A 17,702-nucleotide genomic window follows, 5' to 3' on the forward strand; every position below is an offset into this window, starting at 1 on the left:
GGGTGAAATTAGTTGAATTTAGGTATTATTATTATTATTATTATTATTATTATTATTATTATTATTATTATTATTATTATTATTATTATTATTATTATTGATGTTCTGGACCCCACAGCAAGATGCAAGACTTCTACTTGGCGGTAAATTACATCTGCTGCCATTGTCGGTCCGTAGGCAAGTGCGCAGGACTTCTGGCGATACGAATGACATACTTCCGTGTATTATTGACCTTATTAGAGAAGTGAACAATTGCACGGTCAATCTTATACCTATCGTTTATTTCAAATGTGTTTAAATTTCTATTTATATGCCAGAAGAATCTACTGTAATCTAAGAAGGTTCTCGAAAGGGAAAGAAAGCTCTTGAAAACGAACCCAGGAAAGATTAAAAATGATCGGTTTATGATCAGAATAAGTCCATTGAAAATCAACAGTCATTCAACCGGGTCAGGAATGGAATTAATAAAGCCCCCAGCTAGCGGTGAGGATAGGAATTGTGCCGGCTGCCGAAGCCTGTCGCACTCCTCTGGAGCAATGATTAGTGAATGACAAATGAAATGAAATGAAATGATATTGGAGAGTGTTGCTGGAATGAATGATGACGGGGAAAAAAGGAGTACCCGGAGAAAAACATGACCCGCCTCCGCTTTGTCCAGCACAAATCTCACATGGAATGACCTGGATTTGAACCACGAAACCCAGCGGTGAGAGGCCAGCGACGGAGGCTCCTTATAAGTACATTAGGAACAGTAAAATCAATTGGTCTCACCTCCGTCTTCACCCCACCGCGATTAAGTTGATTTACTCCCCCCCCCCCCCAAAAAAAAGTAAGGCGTGTTTCTTTATGATTGAAGGATATTCCAAATACCAATGTTTACGTGTGTTACCTTCAGTTTTGAGATATAAGTATTCCCATAAAATAATTAACTTTTTTCACTTACTTTCACACTCCCCCCACCCCCTTAAGTGAATTTTCCGGCGAAGAATATTTGTTTCTTTAATAGTAAACGATCTTCAAAATACGGATTATCTTCAGATTTTGAGATATGTGTCCTCATGAAACGAATTCAACTCCTTTTCACATCCGCCCCCAAAGATGATTCCCTGATCCCCCCTCACCCAAAACGCGTCATTTTATTTTTAAAGAAGATCTAAATACCACTTTTTACGTCTGTAACATCTTTAGATTTTATTAGATGTAAGTATCCTCTTACAATTAATTCAATTAATTTTTCAATTTTTCACCCCCGCCCCACCACCCACCCTCCCTTCATTGGATTTTCCGAGAATACCTGTTTGTTTACTTTAACAGGAGATTCCAAATACCAGTTTTTACATCTGTAACATTTTACGTTTCTGAGATATACTGTAGATATAGTGTTTCTAAAAATTCACCCCAATTTGTCACTCCTGTTTAACCCCCATTAATTAGATTTTCCAAAATACAAAATAATACATGTTTCTGTATTTTGAAAGAAGATTCCATATACTAACTGTCTGGTCTGTAATGTCTTCAGTTTCTGAGATATAAGTATCCTCATTAAAGACATTCAAAAACTTATTCACACTTTTCACCCCTCCTATTGGGATTTTCCGAAAACAAAAAATACGTGTTTCTTTATTTTGAAAGAACATTGTAAGTACCTTTTTTTTACATCTGTAAACTTTTAAAATTTTTGAGATATAGATACACTCATTTTAAAAATTCACCCCCCCTTTCAACCCTCCACTATTTGGATTTTCCAAAAACGAAAAGTACATGTTTCTTTATTTATAAGGGAGATCCCAAATACCGATTTTCAGGTCTGTGACATCTTCAATTTCTGAAATATAAGGATCCATATTAAAGGAATTCAACCATGTTTCACCCCTTTTCACCCCTCCTATTGGGATATTCCGAAAATAAAAAAATGCGCGTTTCTTTATTTTGAAAGTAGATTCTATGTACCAATTTTTACAACTGTAAAGTTTGAAAGTTTTGAGATATAGATACATTCATTTTAAAAATTCACCCCCTTTTCACATCCCCATTAATTTGATTTTCCAAAAACGAAAAAATACGTGTTCCTTAATTTTTAAAGGAGATCCCAAACACCAATTTTCAAGTCAGTAATATCTTCAGTTTCTGAGATATAAGTACCGGTATCCTGATTAAAGGCATTCAACCCCCTTTTCACCCTTTTTCCCCCCTCCTATTGGGATTTTCTGAAAACAAAGAAATACGTATTTCCTCATTTTTGGAGAAGACTTTAAATACCAATTTTACGTCTGTAAACTTTGCAAGTTTGGAGATATAGATACACTCATTTTAAAATGTCACCCTCCTTTTCACCCCCTTAGCTACGGAATTTCTAAAAATCCTCTCTTAGCGAGCACCTACATCTTAATATGAATGTATCCCCAAAATTTCATTTCTTTATGTCGAGTAATTTTGGCTCGGCGATGATGAATCAGTCAGTCAGTCAGTCAGTCAGTCAGGACAAGTTATTTTATATATATAGATGAAGCTCCTTATTTTGGGAATATTACCTGTGTGTGACATGGGGCAAGAGTGGGGTACGGATCATAGGTCAGAGCACCTACATGGGATGCTACAACAGAATACGACCTACTTTGTGCAGCACAAGCTGAGGCCGTCACTTTCTCCCGGACTGTACTGCCTCAAGTCTTGCATCACGCAAGTTTCACCACGTTGATTTAAGAGTAATTTGACCAAAGGTTGTTCACCCTATTTTCTTCTTTCTTTGTGCAGAAAAACAGTTCGGTATAAACGATATACGCTCCCAGTTGTGTACAAGGAAATTATGTACATATAAATTTAGCTTCATAACATGTGTCTTATAATCCAAGAAAATGACACAGAATTTACCTAGAAACATGAAATAATAAAATAATGTTATTGGTTTTAAGTTCCACTATCTATTATCTTTAAGGTTTTCAGAGATGCTGAGGTGCAGTAATTTTGTCCCCCCAGGAGTTATTCTACGTGCCAGTAAATCTAACAACACGGGGCTGAAGTATTTGGGCACCTTCAAATATCACCGGACTGAGCAGGGATCGAACCTTCGTACTCGAGATCAGAAGGCCAGCGCTTCTAACGTCTGAGCCTCTCAGCCCGGCAAAAACAGAAAATTGAATCCTTTACTGTTTCAAAATTGTGAAAGCAGGTTCCCAACAAAAAATCAATTCATTATATTCTCCACATACGGTATCGCTCATCGGCTCTGTTCTGTTTTCACTTATGTTTCAAACTTTACGATACAGTCTGCATCTACTACCCCTTATCCAATATTCTATTTTGGAGATTATAATAGCAAGTTTTGTTTTTTATGTGACTGTTGATATCGAAATCATAGCCGTGGAACCTCCAGTTTTACGTGGAATCCGAACCAGAGGAAGGCGAAATTTCATTTCAAAAGTCCCATATGTATTAGCCGGGAATCGAACTAGGGTCCACGTTGTTAGAAGCCGGTGGGGATGTTACTTTCACCTTCATTATCGAGACACAGAACCTTTCAATAATTTCTAGTTCTGATGTGCATCATTGTTGGTTAGGAGCTCACTTTCTATCCCCAAGGTTGCAGGATCCAATTCTGGGGTAGTCGATTTGCATTTCAGAGTACTTGATTGTTCAAGAACTGGTTGCAAAGATTTACTGGCATGTTAACGATCCTCTTTTTCAAATCAGAATTCTAGCATTCTTGACAATCTGTTATGCCAGATAATAGGTAAAGGAAAAGAGACGTTAAACTCATAACATTATTATTATTATTATTATTATTATTATTATTATTATTATTATTATTTATTATTATTATTTATTATTATTATTATTATTATTATTATTATTATTATTATTATTATTATTATTATTATTATTATTAGGGAGCCTCCGTGGCTCAGGCGGCAGCGCGCCGACCTCTCACCGCTGGGTTCCGTGATTCAAATTCCGGTCACTCCATGTGAGATTTGTGCTGGACAAAGCGGAGGCAGGACAGGTTTTTCTCCGGGTACTCCGGTTTTCCCTGTCATATTTCATTCCAGCAACACTCTCCAATATCATTTCATTTTATCTTTCATTCATTAATCATTGCCCCAGAGGAGTGCGTCAGGCTTCGGGAGCCGGGACAATCCCTATCCTCACCGCTTGATGAGGGCTTTGTTCATTCCATTCCTGACCCGGTCGAGTGACTGCAAACCGGCTGTCGATTTTCATTATTATTATTATTAAGCCTATTAATGCCTTTGCTGGTAAGATGTAGTGTTTACAGTGCGCTATGTCTTCTGGTATGGCCTAGAATAAAATAGTTACTTTCATTGACCTGTCTCAGTCTCTTCCTTGGCTTTGACAATATGAAAGTGGCTGAGGTAGTAATGCCATTCCTTATGCAGCCAGTCCCTGCTCTGAATGGTGTAAAAATGTCGCTCATAGGGTCGGTTGGTGCAGGCATTTCAGTGGGCTTGGCAGACTGATGTGCAATAGCAACTTCTGGCTCGGTGAGGAAAGCAACGGGAAACTACCTCACTCCTCATTTCCCTAGTACGCCTCTTCAGTGACACCTAGGCCATCTATGACAGCTAATGGTGAACCTGTTGAGGATCCAACCGGCCGTCGGGCTGAATACCCAACATACACATACATTAAGCCTATTAAATAACAAAAAGCCAAAAATGTTACATTTCGTGTGTAACGGAGGTTAAGTCACCGTATGCCTTAAGAATGTTACCAATGATTTCAAAGTTGGCCCCTGTATACTGTTTTTTATAGCTGATATCCACGTTCTGTTTCTCTTAAATTAATCTCATACTGAATACAAAAAAAAAAGACGTCCACTTGTCTACGGCACAGAATGGCATGTTTATGTTTGTCTGCTTGTGTGTTAATGTATCTGATGTTGATACTCCTGCGACAGGCAAGTGCGAGAAACAACAGCTGGTGGTGGCGCTAGGGTGACACTCGCTGATATTACGTGAACCAGACGACATACTCTTCTTTTCGTCCTGTGATTCACTTTCCATCCTGCCCGCTTTAGCCTCAACTTGACTTTCACTGCATTCCTCCTACTTTCACCTTCAGCCTCCACAATGATGGCGTTTACTTTCTCAACATCGGTTCTGGTGTCTTAATCATTTTATGAAAATGAAAACCTACAACCTATTTTCCAGTCTTTGACCGGGTCAGGGATGTAATGAATGAACCAGATATAGGCTATTATTACAATGGGGTCGCCACTCCCAAGGTGATATTAATGACTGATAAATGATATGAAATGATAATGGAGAGTGTTGCTGGAATGAAAGATGACAGGGAAAACCAGAGTACCCGGAGAAAAAGCTGTCCCGCCTCCGCTTTGTCCAGCACAAATCTCACATGGAGTGACCGGGATTTGAACCATGGTATCCAGCGATGAGAGGCCGACGCGCTGCCGTTTGAACCACGGAGGCTCCTTAATCATTTCAGTATAGTCTAATTGCTCAGCGATTTAACCTAACATGGATTGGTAGTCCGTCACTGTTAGAGGGCGGGGGATGAACGGTCCTTTCTCTCCTCACTGCTTGCATCTTACGTAGCATACTCGAATTTTGAAGATATGGAAAAGTAAAAGCGAAGGCTCTTCAATGATACACATTAAGTACAAATTCACTTAAGTTATGGATCGCGTTTGGTTAGTGAGAATGTCGTCCTAGTACCGCTTCAGTGGCAATGCACTCACCCGTGCTAGTCTTGGCGAAGAGAAGGGGTGGGGGAATTTCGCTTAAAGGGGGTTCTCTTCACTTCGGTCCAGACGGCCTATATTTTGAGAACTCTCGTTCCTTACGTGTTCTGTGACAGCACAGTTCACTAAATAGGGTGCACTGTGTTTTTCATTTAACAGCACACTTTAAAATAGACCCCACTCCAATCGATACAGCGCTGCTAACTTCTCGGAAAGTTTTGGAAGGGACGATATTTCTTGTATGTTTCAGCGTTCTTTTCAATCAGCGAATCAGGAAGAAATCGATACGGTGGTATATCAAGAAAATACAGAGGTATCTCGACGTACTCAGCGACTATCCTTTGCTTAGATTTATCCTGCCGGGCGAGTTGGCCGTGCGGTTAGGGGCGCGCAGCTGTAAGCTTGCATCTGGCAGGTAGTGGTTTCGGACCCCACTGTCGACATCCTTGAAAATGATTTTTCATGGTTTCCCATTTTCACACCAGGCAAATGCTGGGGCTGTGCCTTAATTAAGGCCACGGCCGCTTCCTTCCAACTCCTAGGCCTTTCCCATCCCATCGTCGCCATGAGACCTATCTGTGTCGGTGCGACGTAAAGCCCCTAGCAAAAAAAAAAATAATAAACCTGCAGTTTCCTTGGTTAATGATTGCAGTATTAACAGCCATGGAATATTCCAAGTCTGGTTGCTGTGAGGGCTTCTAAATCGTGATTTTCATATTGTTCTGAACTTAAAGCGGAACGCAACTTTTTATTCACAAAATGCTCAACGTCACTGTAACACAGAGGTAGATTTTCGGTAACACTGGGATGGGGAAGGTAGCGGCGTGGCCATAATATGGCACTAACCGAGCAGTTGCTGGTGTGAAAGTGGCAAACCACGGAAAAACACCATTAGGGTTGCTGACTGTGCGGTTAGAGCTCAAAATCTCCCAAGTACACGTTACTACGTAGCCAATCGTTCAGTAGGTTTAGCTGCACGTAGGTGATGTTTCGAAACTGTTGGAACGAATTACATTTTTTCTTTATTCTTTCGGGCTGAGTGTTTCAGACGGTAGAGTGCTGGGCTTCTGAGCCCAAGCTAGTGGATTAGCCCCGGCTCAGTCTGAAGGTGCTTAAATATGCTATCCTCGCGTCCGTAGATTTATCGGCACTCCTGTGGGACAAAAGTCGGGCCCCACGGCGTCTCCTAAAACCGTAATAGTAGTTAGTGGGATGTAAAACCAACAACATTATTCTATAGTTTCAAACACTGTACTTCCATGCGTTCATTGTCTGCCATTCCAAAGCAATAATCCACTATTCAAATCAGCGCTGTCAAAATCTGCACCCACAAAACAATCGCCTGGACAGGTTACAGTAGACTTGTTGGGTAGGACAAAACCGACAAGAATAAGCCTTCAATAAAGCAAGGGATTTTTTGTTGACAAGCGTAACAGTAAGTGAGGTTTGAAGGTGGCTAAGGCAGGTAGAAATGTTCCTCGTAACCTTCAGGGCAGTGTGGATTAAACTATTATAATGGTTGTGTATTAATAAATCCACTCCTTATGACGTCGTAAAATAATGTATTGTAACATTAGCGTACTCCTCTTATTGGCTTTTTCTCAATTACTCAGGTAATTTGAATGGAATTGGCCATTTTTACAGCCGGATGCATTTCCCGACGCCAACTCTGTGTGAGGATGTATTCACTGTTGCGTGTTTCTATGATTTATAATGTGTCGTTTGTAAATGAAGATGTATGTTGAAAGAAGCACAAACATCCAGCCCCAAGCTAGATAAATTAACCGGACAAAATTGAAATCCCCGACCCAGCCGGAAATCGAACCTGGTGCTCAGAAGGTCATTACGCTGACCGTTCAGCCAAGCAATCGAACTTAGCATATTCTTAATATTTTAATAAATGTGCTAATGGCTTAACTTCCCTTGAACTCGCAGAGGTTTTTGGTGACAACGGAAGAGGAATGGACTGGGGCTGGGAAGGAAGTGACCGTGGCCTTGATTGAAGTGCAGCCGCAGCATTTGCCTTGTATGAAAATGAAAGACCACGGAAAATCATCTTCAGGACTGCCGATAGTGGAGTTCGATCTCGCCATTTTCCGAATGCAAGGTAACAGCTACACGGCCCGAACCACGCAACCAACTCGCTCCGTATTTTAATATATACATATTGTAAATACATATGTATTAATTTACACATAACACACTACACTGCCAACTACCACAGAAACATACAATTATGTATACGAATGCATTCCTCCAAACAGGGTTGGCGTCAGGAAGAGCATCTGGATATGAAATTGGACGAAGTCCACATGTACGACGCTACCAGGGTGTGGGTAAAGTGGCAGGAGAAACCTGTCGTTAAATGTAACGAAGGATACAATGGAATGGCATTCGTTCTCATCTCATAGTAATACGGCTATAGGGCAGCTCTGTGATTTTACAGAAACTTAGGTACAGGAAGAAAACTGTGGAAAATATATAGCGTCAGGTTAGACATGATAGGATTATGGTTTCATTCCGTGTGAAAATGTAGTAAGTACTGGAAAACTCGACGTTTCGTGAAGACCTTGTCCTACTTTCTCGAATAGTTACTTTCTTACTCAGCTTCTTTTCTTCGTTCTGAATCCGAGAAATCTCGCATTCCTATTCTATCCAGCATTCTATCCACCTTTGGTTATCCAGTAATCATGGTATAGATGTTTCATCTTGTACATTCAGTACTTCCCTCCCGTTTCACCTCTTAAACCTCAACCAATATTTTGTTACGTTTTTAGATACTGTATACCTTCGTGTTTACTTATATCTTCATATAGAATTCTAACTAGCCGGGCTGATTGGCTAAGGCGCTGGCCCTCTGACCCCAACTTGGCAGGTTCGATCCTGGCTCAGTCCGGTGGTATTTGAACGTGCTCAAATACGTCAGCCTCGTGTCGGTAGATTTACTGGCACGTAAAGGAACTCCTGCGGGACAAAATTCCGACACTTCTGCGTCTCTGAAAACCGAAAAAGTAGTTAGTGGGACATAAAGCTAACAGCAAAGTCAAAAAGCGAATTCATCTCCGTATAGGCCATGAAGGCCCTTGGAAGGGTGGAAGGTAAAGGCTGTCACTATCCGTAACCTCGGCACTTGATGGGGTAGAGTGGGTAGCTCTACGGCCGGCCGCCTTGTCCCCAGGAATTAACCTGGTGCTTATTTTGGTGTAGGCTGAGTGAACCTCAGGACCATGTGCACCTCCGGAAGTGGAAATCTCGTTTCTTAAATTTTACGACTTCCTGACGGGGGTTCGAACCCACGTCCTTCCGGGCGAACACAGCATTTCTTTACCGCCTCTGGCCAAACAGCCCCTCAAAAGCTAATAACATTATTATTATTATTAGAATTCTAACTCCTCAATCAGCTGTATATTCTGGTAGCTCCATTATTATTTTACAAAACTTGTTATCTGTTACCTCTACTTCTTTACAACCTTTTTCATTACCCCATATTCCTGACCCGTACAATGCTCTGGATTTTACAAGCGAATTTAGAACATTTTTCGGCAGCTCATATTCACTATTTGGCTTCTTCCTCTCCAAACATCTCGTGCTAGATAAAACTGCCAGTCCTTCCATTTTTGCTCGTCCTATTTGTACTTTCCACTTACCGTTAGATGCTAGTATAATTCCTAAATATTCTGTTTTATTGGCTACCTCTAATTCTACACCTTGTATCCACTACCTTTCTTTTTCCTTTAATTTATTTCCCTGTTTACTTACCATTACTGTCGTTTTCCTCAATGTTAATTTTTCAATTCCATTTTGTGCAATATTCAGCCGTTTTTGTGATGCTTTTTTGCATACGAACTGATGTTAAAGATAGCAGAAGAATGTCGTCTCTGAAAACTAGGCCAGGCATTTCTTTATTGTTAACACATGGACCGTATCACATTCTCATTCCCTTCATTTTCCAAAATATCGTTAGTAAAATGTATGAACAATATAGGTGATAATTTGCATCGCTGCTTTATCCCAATATTTGAATAGACCTCTCCCGCCACTACTTCAATCGTGCATTTAACCTCTGAATACGTAAAATCAATAACAGTACAAAATTAATAATAATAATAATAATAAGAAGAAGAAGAAGAACAACAACAACAATCTGACACAGAGGCTTAAGAAAATGCTGACTTGCGCACACCTTCGGGGCAGTGGCAAAGTAATAATTTTGGAATAGCATTTGGATGATGTTAACTAACTATCTTTGTTTTGTCCAGCAGAAATATTACATGTAGGCCTAGTCATAGAAATGCAGCTATTAAATAATGACTGCCGATAATCTGTGCCGTGTTGAGGCAGAAGCTCCTACATTGATTTTCGTGGAATGAAGCTCCATTGTGTAGTAGTAGCATCTCTCGTTCGTATCTATTGAACTCTGTTTTGATTCCCGGATCGTCCACAGCTTGAGGTTTTGAAAGCGTTTCTCTCAACCGTTGGCCCGTAATGGGCTGAGTAACTCACTTGTTTAATTTATTTGGTGCAATAGTTTATGACTCGTTTGTGGTTAAACTCTGCTCAGTTTGAAGAGTTAACGAATGGCAGAGAATGCAGAAGAAAGTAAGGCGCGTCGACTATCGGACAATACTGCGAGTCCTTGAAGAATTTGAGAAAAAGGAATAAACAGAGAAAATAACTCCATCAGTCTTCCACGCTGGAGTAATTCACTTTCTGCAGTCAATAGATTCAGCGCTTCTACACGTCAACTTCAACTGCACACATGAAAAGAGAAGCATTTGGTTCGTACATGCATAGGGTTACCAGATACATTTAGTGGAATGTAGGACTTATGCTCTAAAATGTAAGACACTTTCAGAAAATGTTGAACATCGGGAAATTATACATTGTAAATAAGTTACATATGATGCATATTATTGTCGCATTAAATGTACCAAGAACAAAACCAGCCCTACTTTCACAGTAAAACTTCACTCATTTAAGAGACATTGATTTGTTACAAAATATCTGGACTGTTTAAAAAACCATAAAACTCAGAGCAGATGAAGCATTTTAAGTTAAATATTTCTAAAACGTATACACTTCACAGAGTCTGTCAGTCTGCTTCTCTCATCTATCCTTTGACCGGAAATTAATGAAAAACGCACCCTTTATTTGCATTATGCTCAGGAATAATGAAGAAATATTCTACAGTTTCAACAGTTCACTATGGCAATTTTCATACTTTCTAGTACTAAAATATCTCGCTGATTTTACTTTCTGCAGCCACAATAAAATTCGGAAAAATTAATTTCACCTCCAAAACCAATTATCCACGCAGTCAGACTACTTACAAATGTCATATTTCTTTCGCGACTGGATTTTTCCAAACCCCTGAATGTTTTGAATTTCTAAAAATAAAAAAGGGCATTTACGATAGTTTAGAAATTCCTCTCTGTCGCCGGATAGAAGGTTAAATTGAAGGGGTTGTTCGGGGTTTTCCGGACGTCCAGTAACCGTATACATTCATTCCAGAAGTGAACAAGAATTTCTTAGGCACAAAATCCCCACATGGGTTTCAAATTCAAATGAAGTATGAAGTACATCTATTATACCTAGTATCTTGTAATACGAAATGTACTACATATTATGGATTTTAAGGAGAGCAAATTACAACTTTCTGAAAGGTACATCTCTTGTTTAGAGCAGTGGTTCCCAACCTAGCGGCACAGGCAATTTACTCAGAAGAAATTAGAAACTCGTGACCTGATAATTAGAGCATTTAATATACATACGGTGGCCCATCCTATTGATATTCTATGTTCTTGCGAGATGAAAAACAAAAAATGGCTCCTAAGAGTGAAATGAGTTGTTCCTTCTTATTTGCATTCATCATCTTCCACCAAGTACTGTATTAGACCATATGGTCTATTACGGTCTCAGCCCATCTTTTCACTGGAACAGTGCTGCCAACGCGCGGTAAATTTCCTAAAACTAGGGGGAAAAGGAACATATTTTCTTGTCTTGTGGAAAAAAGGGAAGAAAATGGAAAATCTCAAAATCATGGGATTTTATTTACAAGTTGCTTTACGTCGCACCGGCATAGATAGTTCTTATGGCGGCGATGGGACAGGAAAGTGCTAGGAGGGGGGAGGAAGCGGCAGTGGCCTTAATTAAGGTACAGTCCCAGTATTTTCGTGGTGTGAAAATGGGAAATCACGGAAAATCATCTTCAGGGCTGCCGACAGTGGGGTTCGAACCCACTATCTCCCGGATACTGGATACTGGCCACACTTAAGAGACTGCAGCTATCGAGCTCGGTATGGGACATTTAGAAATTACCTTTTCCGGCATTTAAACAGTAAGAAATAAGCGAATGAAATGAAAACCTACAACCTGTTTTCCAGTCATTGACCGGGTCAGGGATTTTATGAATGAATCATATATAGGCTACTAGTACGATGGGCTCGCCACTCCCAAAATGATTTATTAATGAGTTAATGACTGATAGGTGCTATGAAATGAGATTGGAGAGTGTTGCTGGAATGAAAGATGACAGGGAAAGCCGTAGTACCCGGAGAAAAACCTGTCCCGCCTCCGCTTTGTCCAGCACAAATCTCACATGGACTGACCGGGATTTGAACCACAGTATCCAGCGGTGAAAGGCCGACGCGCTGCCGTCTGAGCCACGGAGGCTCTAAGAAATACATATTAAACACTATATGTATACCTTATGCATTATACTAATTGAAACTGAAACCTGTCCGCCTCTGTGGTGTAGTGGTCAGTGTGATTAGCTGCCACCCTCGGAGGCCCGGGTTCGATTCCCGGCTCTGCCACGAAATTTGAAAAGTGGTACGAGGGCTGGAACGGGGTCCACTCAGCCTCGGGAGGTCAACTGAGTAGAGATGGGTTCGATTCCCGGCTCAGCCATCCTGGAAGTGGTTTTCCGTTTTTTCCCACTTCTCCTCCAGGCAAATGCCGGGATGGTACCTAACTTAAGGCCACGGCCTCTTCCTTGTCTATCCATTCCAATCTTCCCATCCCCCACCATGCCCCTGTTCAGCATAGCAGGTGAGGCCGCCTGGGTGAGGTACTGGTCATTCTCCCCAGTTGTATCCCATGGCCCAATATCTCACGCTCCAGGATACTCCCCTTGAGGCGGTAGAAGTGGGATTCCTGGCTGAGTCCGAGGGAGAAACCAACCCTGGAGGGTAAGCAGATTAAGAAAGAAAGAAAGAAAGAAAGAAAGAAAGAAACTGAAACCTTCGGTAATAATTTAAGGAATTGCGAAGCCTCAGTGGTTTCCGGTGAATGGCGCTCAATAGTAGTATCATCCCTAACTAACAAAATTCCATAAGCCCTCAATGCAATTCAACTGGTTAGGTCTAGTTCCAAACTTCACAACAGTTTGATCTTCACAACAAGCAAAATGTGCCCCAGTAAAGTGGGAACCAAAAAGGTGAGAAAATAATAATGAAATACGTGAAAAACTGGTGAATTATGCCAGGTTATATTATTAATAAAATGTGTGCCTATAGTAGAAGTATATAATTTAAAGTTTAACGTAAAATGAATTTATTTGCAGATTATTTCACTCTTTTAGAACAATGCATGGAGAAATATGAGATTTTATAAACATTTTCAGCTGTTTAAGTTTATGGGAATTGTCGTCAAGTTGTGGGGAATTGTGTTATTTGGCGTGGAAATTTTCTTCACATGGTGTTGGCAACAGTGCATCGGACGTCAATTAGATATTTTCCCAGAGGGTACATTTTAGGGTTTGTTTCTAATCCTCCTTTTGTTCTCTTCTAGTTTTGTTTCTGATTTTCTATGTATTGAACCACAGGTTCAGTACTTAATGGCAAACGGTTGTTTAGAAAACATCTGATAAATTAATTTGAGTGGAAATAAATAATTAATTTAGTTACATGTTTAATTACGTCATTCGTCAAAGAAGTGCCAATATCAGTCTGCTGCTTCAAATTCAACGTGTTTTTCTAAATTTTAATTAACATTTTTGTTTCAGCCAAACATCCTAGCTTCTGTTAAATGACATACTATACTATTGAAAATTGTCTGAGAAAAGAAAAAGTATTTGTAATAACGGTATGAGAGGGGAAGGTGGGGCTGGGGGGAGATGAGACTTGCAGAACTTATAAAGGCGGTGCTAGTTTTCTATTATTATGAATAGGTTCTATCTCGTCCAATGTGTTTCTATTACAGACGAATCCTCAGTTTATTCACACGTCTGTGTTTTGTGGATTCTAGTAGCATGTTCGGAGGAGTGGCCTGTAGTCCCCTCCCCTCACCTAGATACAGTTTAATTAGAAAACTCGAAGTGTAATTGGAAGAGCTCGTTCAACCACGTGCCAGGATGGTAGTAGTGAAAGCAATATTTACCCGTCTAGAACAATGGCTTGGTGAGTAAAAGTGAATGTTGTTGACCCGAGCCGGGAAGTAAGTTACTGGGTCAGTTGTACGTCCAGGCAGCCCCACTCAGCACACTAGTAGCTGAGCAAGCCGCGGTGAAGGCAGTCACTTTCTCTGCTCCCGCGCCACAAGCCAGCAGCCAGCGCTGTGCGCACACTCAAACAAACCCTTCTGCCTCGTGCCAAAAAGTGGCGCGTCCTCGGCCATACGATCAGCTCACACTCGGCTGGTCACTTTGTTTACTTCAAAGCGTAAGTGTTCTGTGCTTCAAATTAGCAAGACAGTTTCGTGTTATTCAAGAACGACCTACTACCTCAAATAGTGCTTTGGAACTACGGCAGTGTTTTCATCAGAATGTGCAGTATTTCTGACTCTGTGTTACGATATAGTTTATGAGGATTGATGTTACTAATTGTGAGATAGACAGCTCATATCAAAACGACGAGTGTCGGAGTGATAAAAAAGAGACATTTTGTTTCTGTTTTTTTTAATTCCGTAATATTCTCAAAATGACAGTGATAGACTGTAAGCCTGAAGCATCATGCGCCCAAGACATGGACCCTTTTCTGTCGCAAGACAGTGAAAATCTCCTGGGCAGAGTATTAGCAGGTAAACTTCTTTCACTATTTTAAGATTGTGCACTATATTATGGATGCTATTTGCTTTGATATTAACCATAAACTATTTTAGAAATTTAGCTAATTATTTTCTTTTCTTACCTTATATCGTAAGTTTTACACATTTACTAATAATTCATACCAGAAATCATGGGCAATATAGCTTAAGAAAGGGGAATTTTAAAGCTCTTCTTAGAAGTTCACTTTTCTTCTGTTCCCACAGAAATAACATTTAAAGAAGAGTTTAATTCACTATCTTCTTTTATTCTGCAGATAACGGTATTTTTCGTGCTACTTCAGAATAAACTTTCAAGAGAATTTAATTTCATAATATCACATTGAGCTTGTTTAAATGAATGCATTATTACTATTCGATATTCGTATATAGGCCTATGTCTGTTCAGCATTTAAGAAAAAAGCTTAAAATAGCAGGTCGAATATTTCTGTTCACATAGTTAAATATTTTTACGTGTTCCTCTTTGTTCACTAACTGTATTTTTTCACGATTTTATTACATAGTTAATTATTTCACTCACTACTGTTCATTGTGGAATTCATTTCAGAATGTATTGGTATCAGTTATCTTTATGTCTCAGATTTAATTGTTTCTTTCTTCCAGCTAAGCTAATATTTCCTGGCACGGGTGTTACCTTCATTTTTAATACTCTCACTGTGAGGCCTTCTGCAGTCAGCTGTAGTGTTTTCACTTTTCATTGTCGCTTAGCCACTGTGTTAGGTATGTAGGTCAGCTGTCCCCTTGTGCGAGGCTAGGGCATTGCCTCCTCGGCCTTCCTTGTATTCAGCACTAGTCTTTTTTATAAATTCCTTTTTAAAGTCCCCGCCGTAGCCTCGCACTGGGACGAAGACCTGATACCCCACCCACGGCTCGCTTGGCTGTGGCGAGAAAGGAGGTCACTACTGCCTGCAAGGCCTGTGGGAGAGGCTACGGTTCATTCACCTCTCGTGGAGGAACTAGGGCAAGATGGAATGACGCGGCTTGGTAGCTTTGTGCGAGACTGGCTCATAGTATCGTCACACTTGTGCCGTTGTTGCACTAAAGTTAGCTCAGTAGGGTTCAGTGCTCTCCAAGCTGAAAATGGGTTACTGGCCCACCTCCCCCCTCTCCAAATCAACGAACTCATTCAATTTGTCACATATCACTTATTTTACTTTCGAGATTCGGAGAAGGGATTCGATAATGGGGAAGGTCAGTGAATGTTTCCACTTATGAAATAAAATATTTTCCAATATTACTTCCAAGTTAAACAGTCCTAGAGATTTTCCCTAACCTTGTCAGTTTCTCTTGGTTGATAATTGCATATTGTGTCATTAGCAACGTCCTTTTCTCTCAGCGAAATGGTATCATGGTTTCGAGTTTACAATATCGTTTTAAAAGAGAGCCCTTTTATTAAGGAACATATCGGGAGGACATTTGAAAAGCAGAAAATAATATTCTTGAGACTGCTTCTCCATACCTCCCACCTGAAATAACAATGTGAATCTTCGCTCTGTGATCCAGGTATAATAATTTCTTTTGCGTATTGTTGGTATAATACCGCAGTTTATTAAGAGAGTATATCAACCCCGCTTCCTTTTTTCTCGTAGATCTGGATCTCTAGTTGCAAGTGCAGTTGAAAGTTTACTGAATATAACTGTCGTCGCGGATGCTCTAGAACTTCTTGAAAGTGAAACTTGGCTTGAGGCTCGGTAGGAACTTTCTCCGGCAGCTTGTTTCACTCTCACCTGTAAGCCTGATGGCTTAGAACGACTTCGTTGAACAATGAAAGTTATAAACCTGACACGAGTCCAACCTTCGGGCATTTAACATCGATTTTAATGGAAGAGAATGCTTACTCCCGCAACGGAAAATCACTTACAGTAAAAATATAACATTTGTGTAAATACTCTGAAGAGTATCGTGAGTCCTGCTCCTTGGCTGAATGGACAGCGCACTGGCCTTAGCTTTAGAAGGACTCGAGTTCGATTCCCGGCCAGGCCGGAGATTTTAAACTGCGTGTGGTTAATTCCTCTGGCTCGGGAAATTAGCGTTTTGTGCGTCTTGACACTTGTTTTAATCTACATACAACACATCGTTTTACCAACAACCACAGAAACACACAACAGTGAATTCATCCCTCCACTGAGGGTTGGCGTCAGGAAGGACATCTGGCCATAAAACTGGGCGAAGTCTCCATCCAGTGCCGGCCCCAGTCAATTTGGGGAAGAGGCCAGAAAAAAGAAAAGAAAACCCTGAGAATGGCATTCATTAAGTGGAGTGGCTATGTTAAAGCTATGGAACCAAGCTCTGTATTCGGAAGATGCATGGGTTCGAACCCTACCGTCGGCTGTCCTGAGAATGGTTTTCTGTAATTTCCCATTTTCACTTCCTGACAAATGTCGGGACAATTCCTATATATAGGCCACAACCGATTTCTTCCCCGTCCTTTCCTAATTTCAGATGTTTAATTTTCTTATGTACCAATGATTATGAAGTCTGATGATGACCAAAATGATCGAAACTAGCACCAAAGTAAAGAATGAGATATAACTGATACTAAGATATAATTGTATTCTCATGTGTTTGTATTGAATAGTGGACCACTTAAAACCAAATCATATGTAATTGCTGTCAATACGGATCAAAAATGAAACTTATAGCATATTATATTTATTTAGGTTAAAAAGAGGAGGAGGAGGAGAAATTCTAGATATAGCTTACCGACACCAAATGAAATGACATGGCGTAAGGCTTTTCGTGCCGGGAGTGTCCGGGGACAAGTTCGGCTCGCCATGTGCAAGTCTTTTGATTTGACACCCGTAGGCGACCTGCGCATTGTGATGAGGATGAAATGATGATGAAGACGACACATAAACCCAGTCCCCGTGCCAGCGAAATTAACCAATGATGGTTAAAATTCCCGACCCTGCCGGGAATCGAATCCGGGACCCCTGTGGCC

General features: G+C 40.5%; 1 protein-coding gene across 2 annotated transcripts in view; it reads left to right on the forward strand.

The window, feature by feature from the left end:
• LOC136864654 (nuclear hormone receptor E75) overlaps window positions 1-17,702 on the forward strand; it is a 277,570-nt gene that overhangs the window by 187,759 nt on the left and 72,109 nt on the right. The window contains exon 1 of one of the 2 annotated variants that reach the window (XM_067141936.2): window positions 14,559-14,737. The exons of the other annotated variant lie outside the window; for it this stretch is intronic. Coding sequence (XP_066998037.1) covers window positions 14,638-14,737 — 100 coding nt within the window. The 5' untranslated portion in view covers window positions 14,559-14,637. Of the gene's footprint in view, window positions 1-14,558; window positions 14,738-17,702 lie in introns of those variants that run through there. 2 annotated transcript variants of the gene reach the window in all.

This window comes from Anabrus simplex, chromosome 2, assembly GCF_040414725.1.
Source record: "Anabrus simplex isolate iqAnaSimp1 chromosome 2, ASM4041472v1, whole genome shotgun sequence".
Lineage (NCBI taxonomy): Eukaryota > Metazoa > Arthropoda > Insecta > Orthoptera > Tettigoniidae > Anabrus > Anabrus simplex.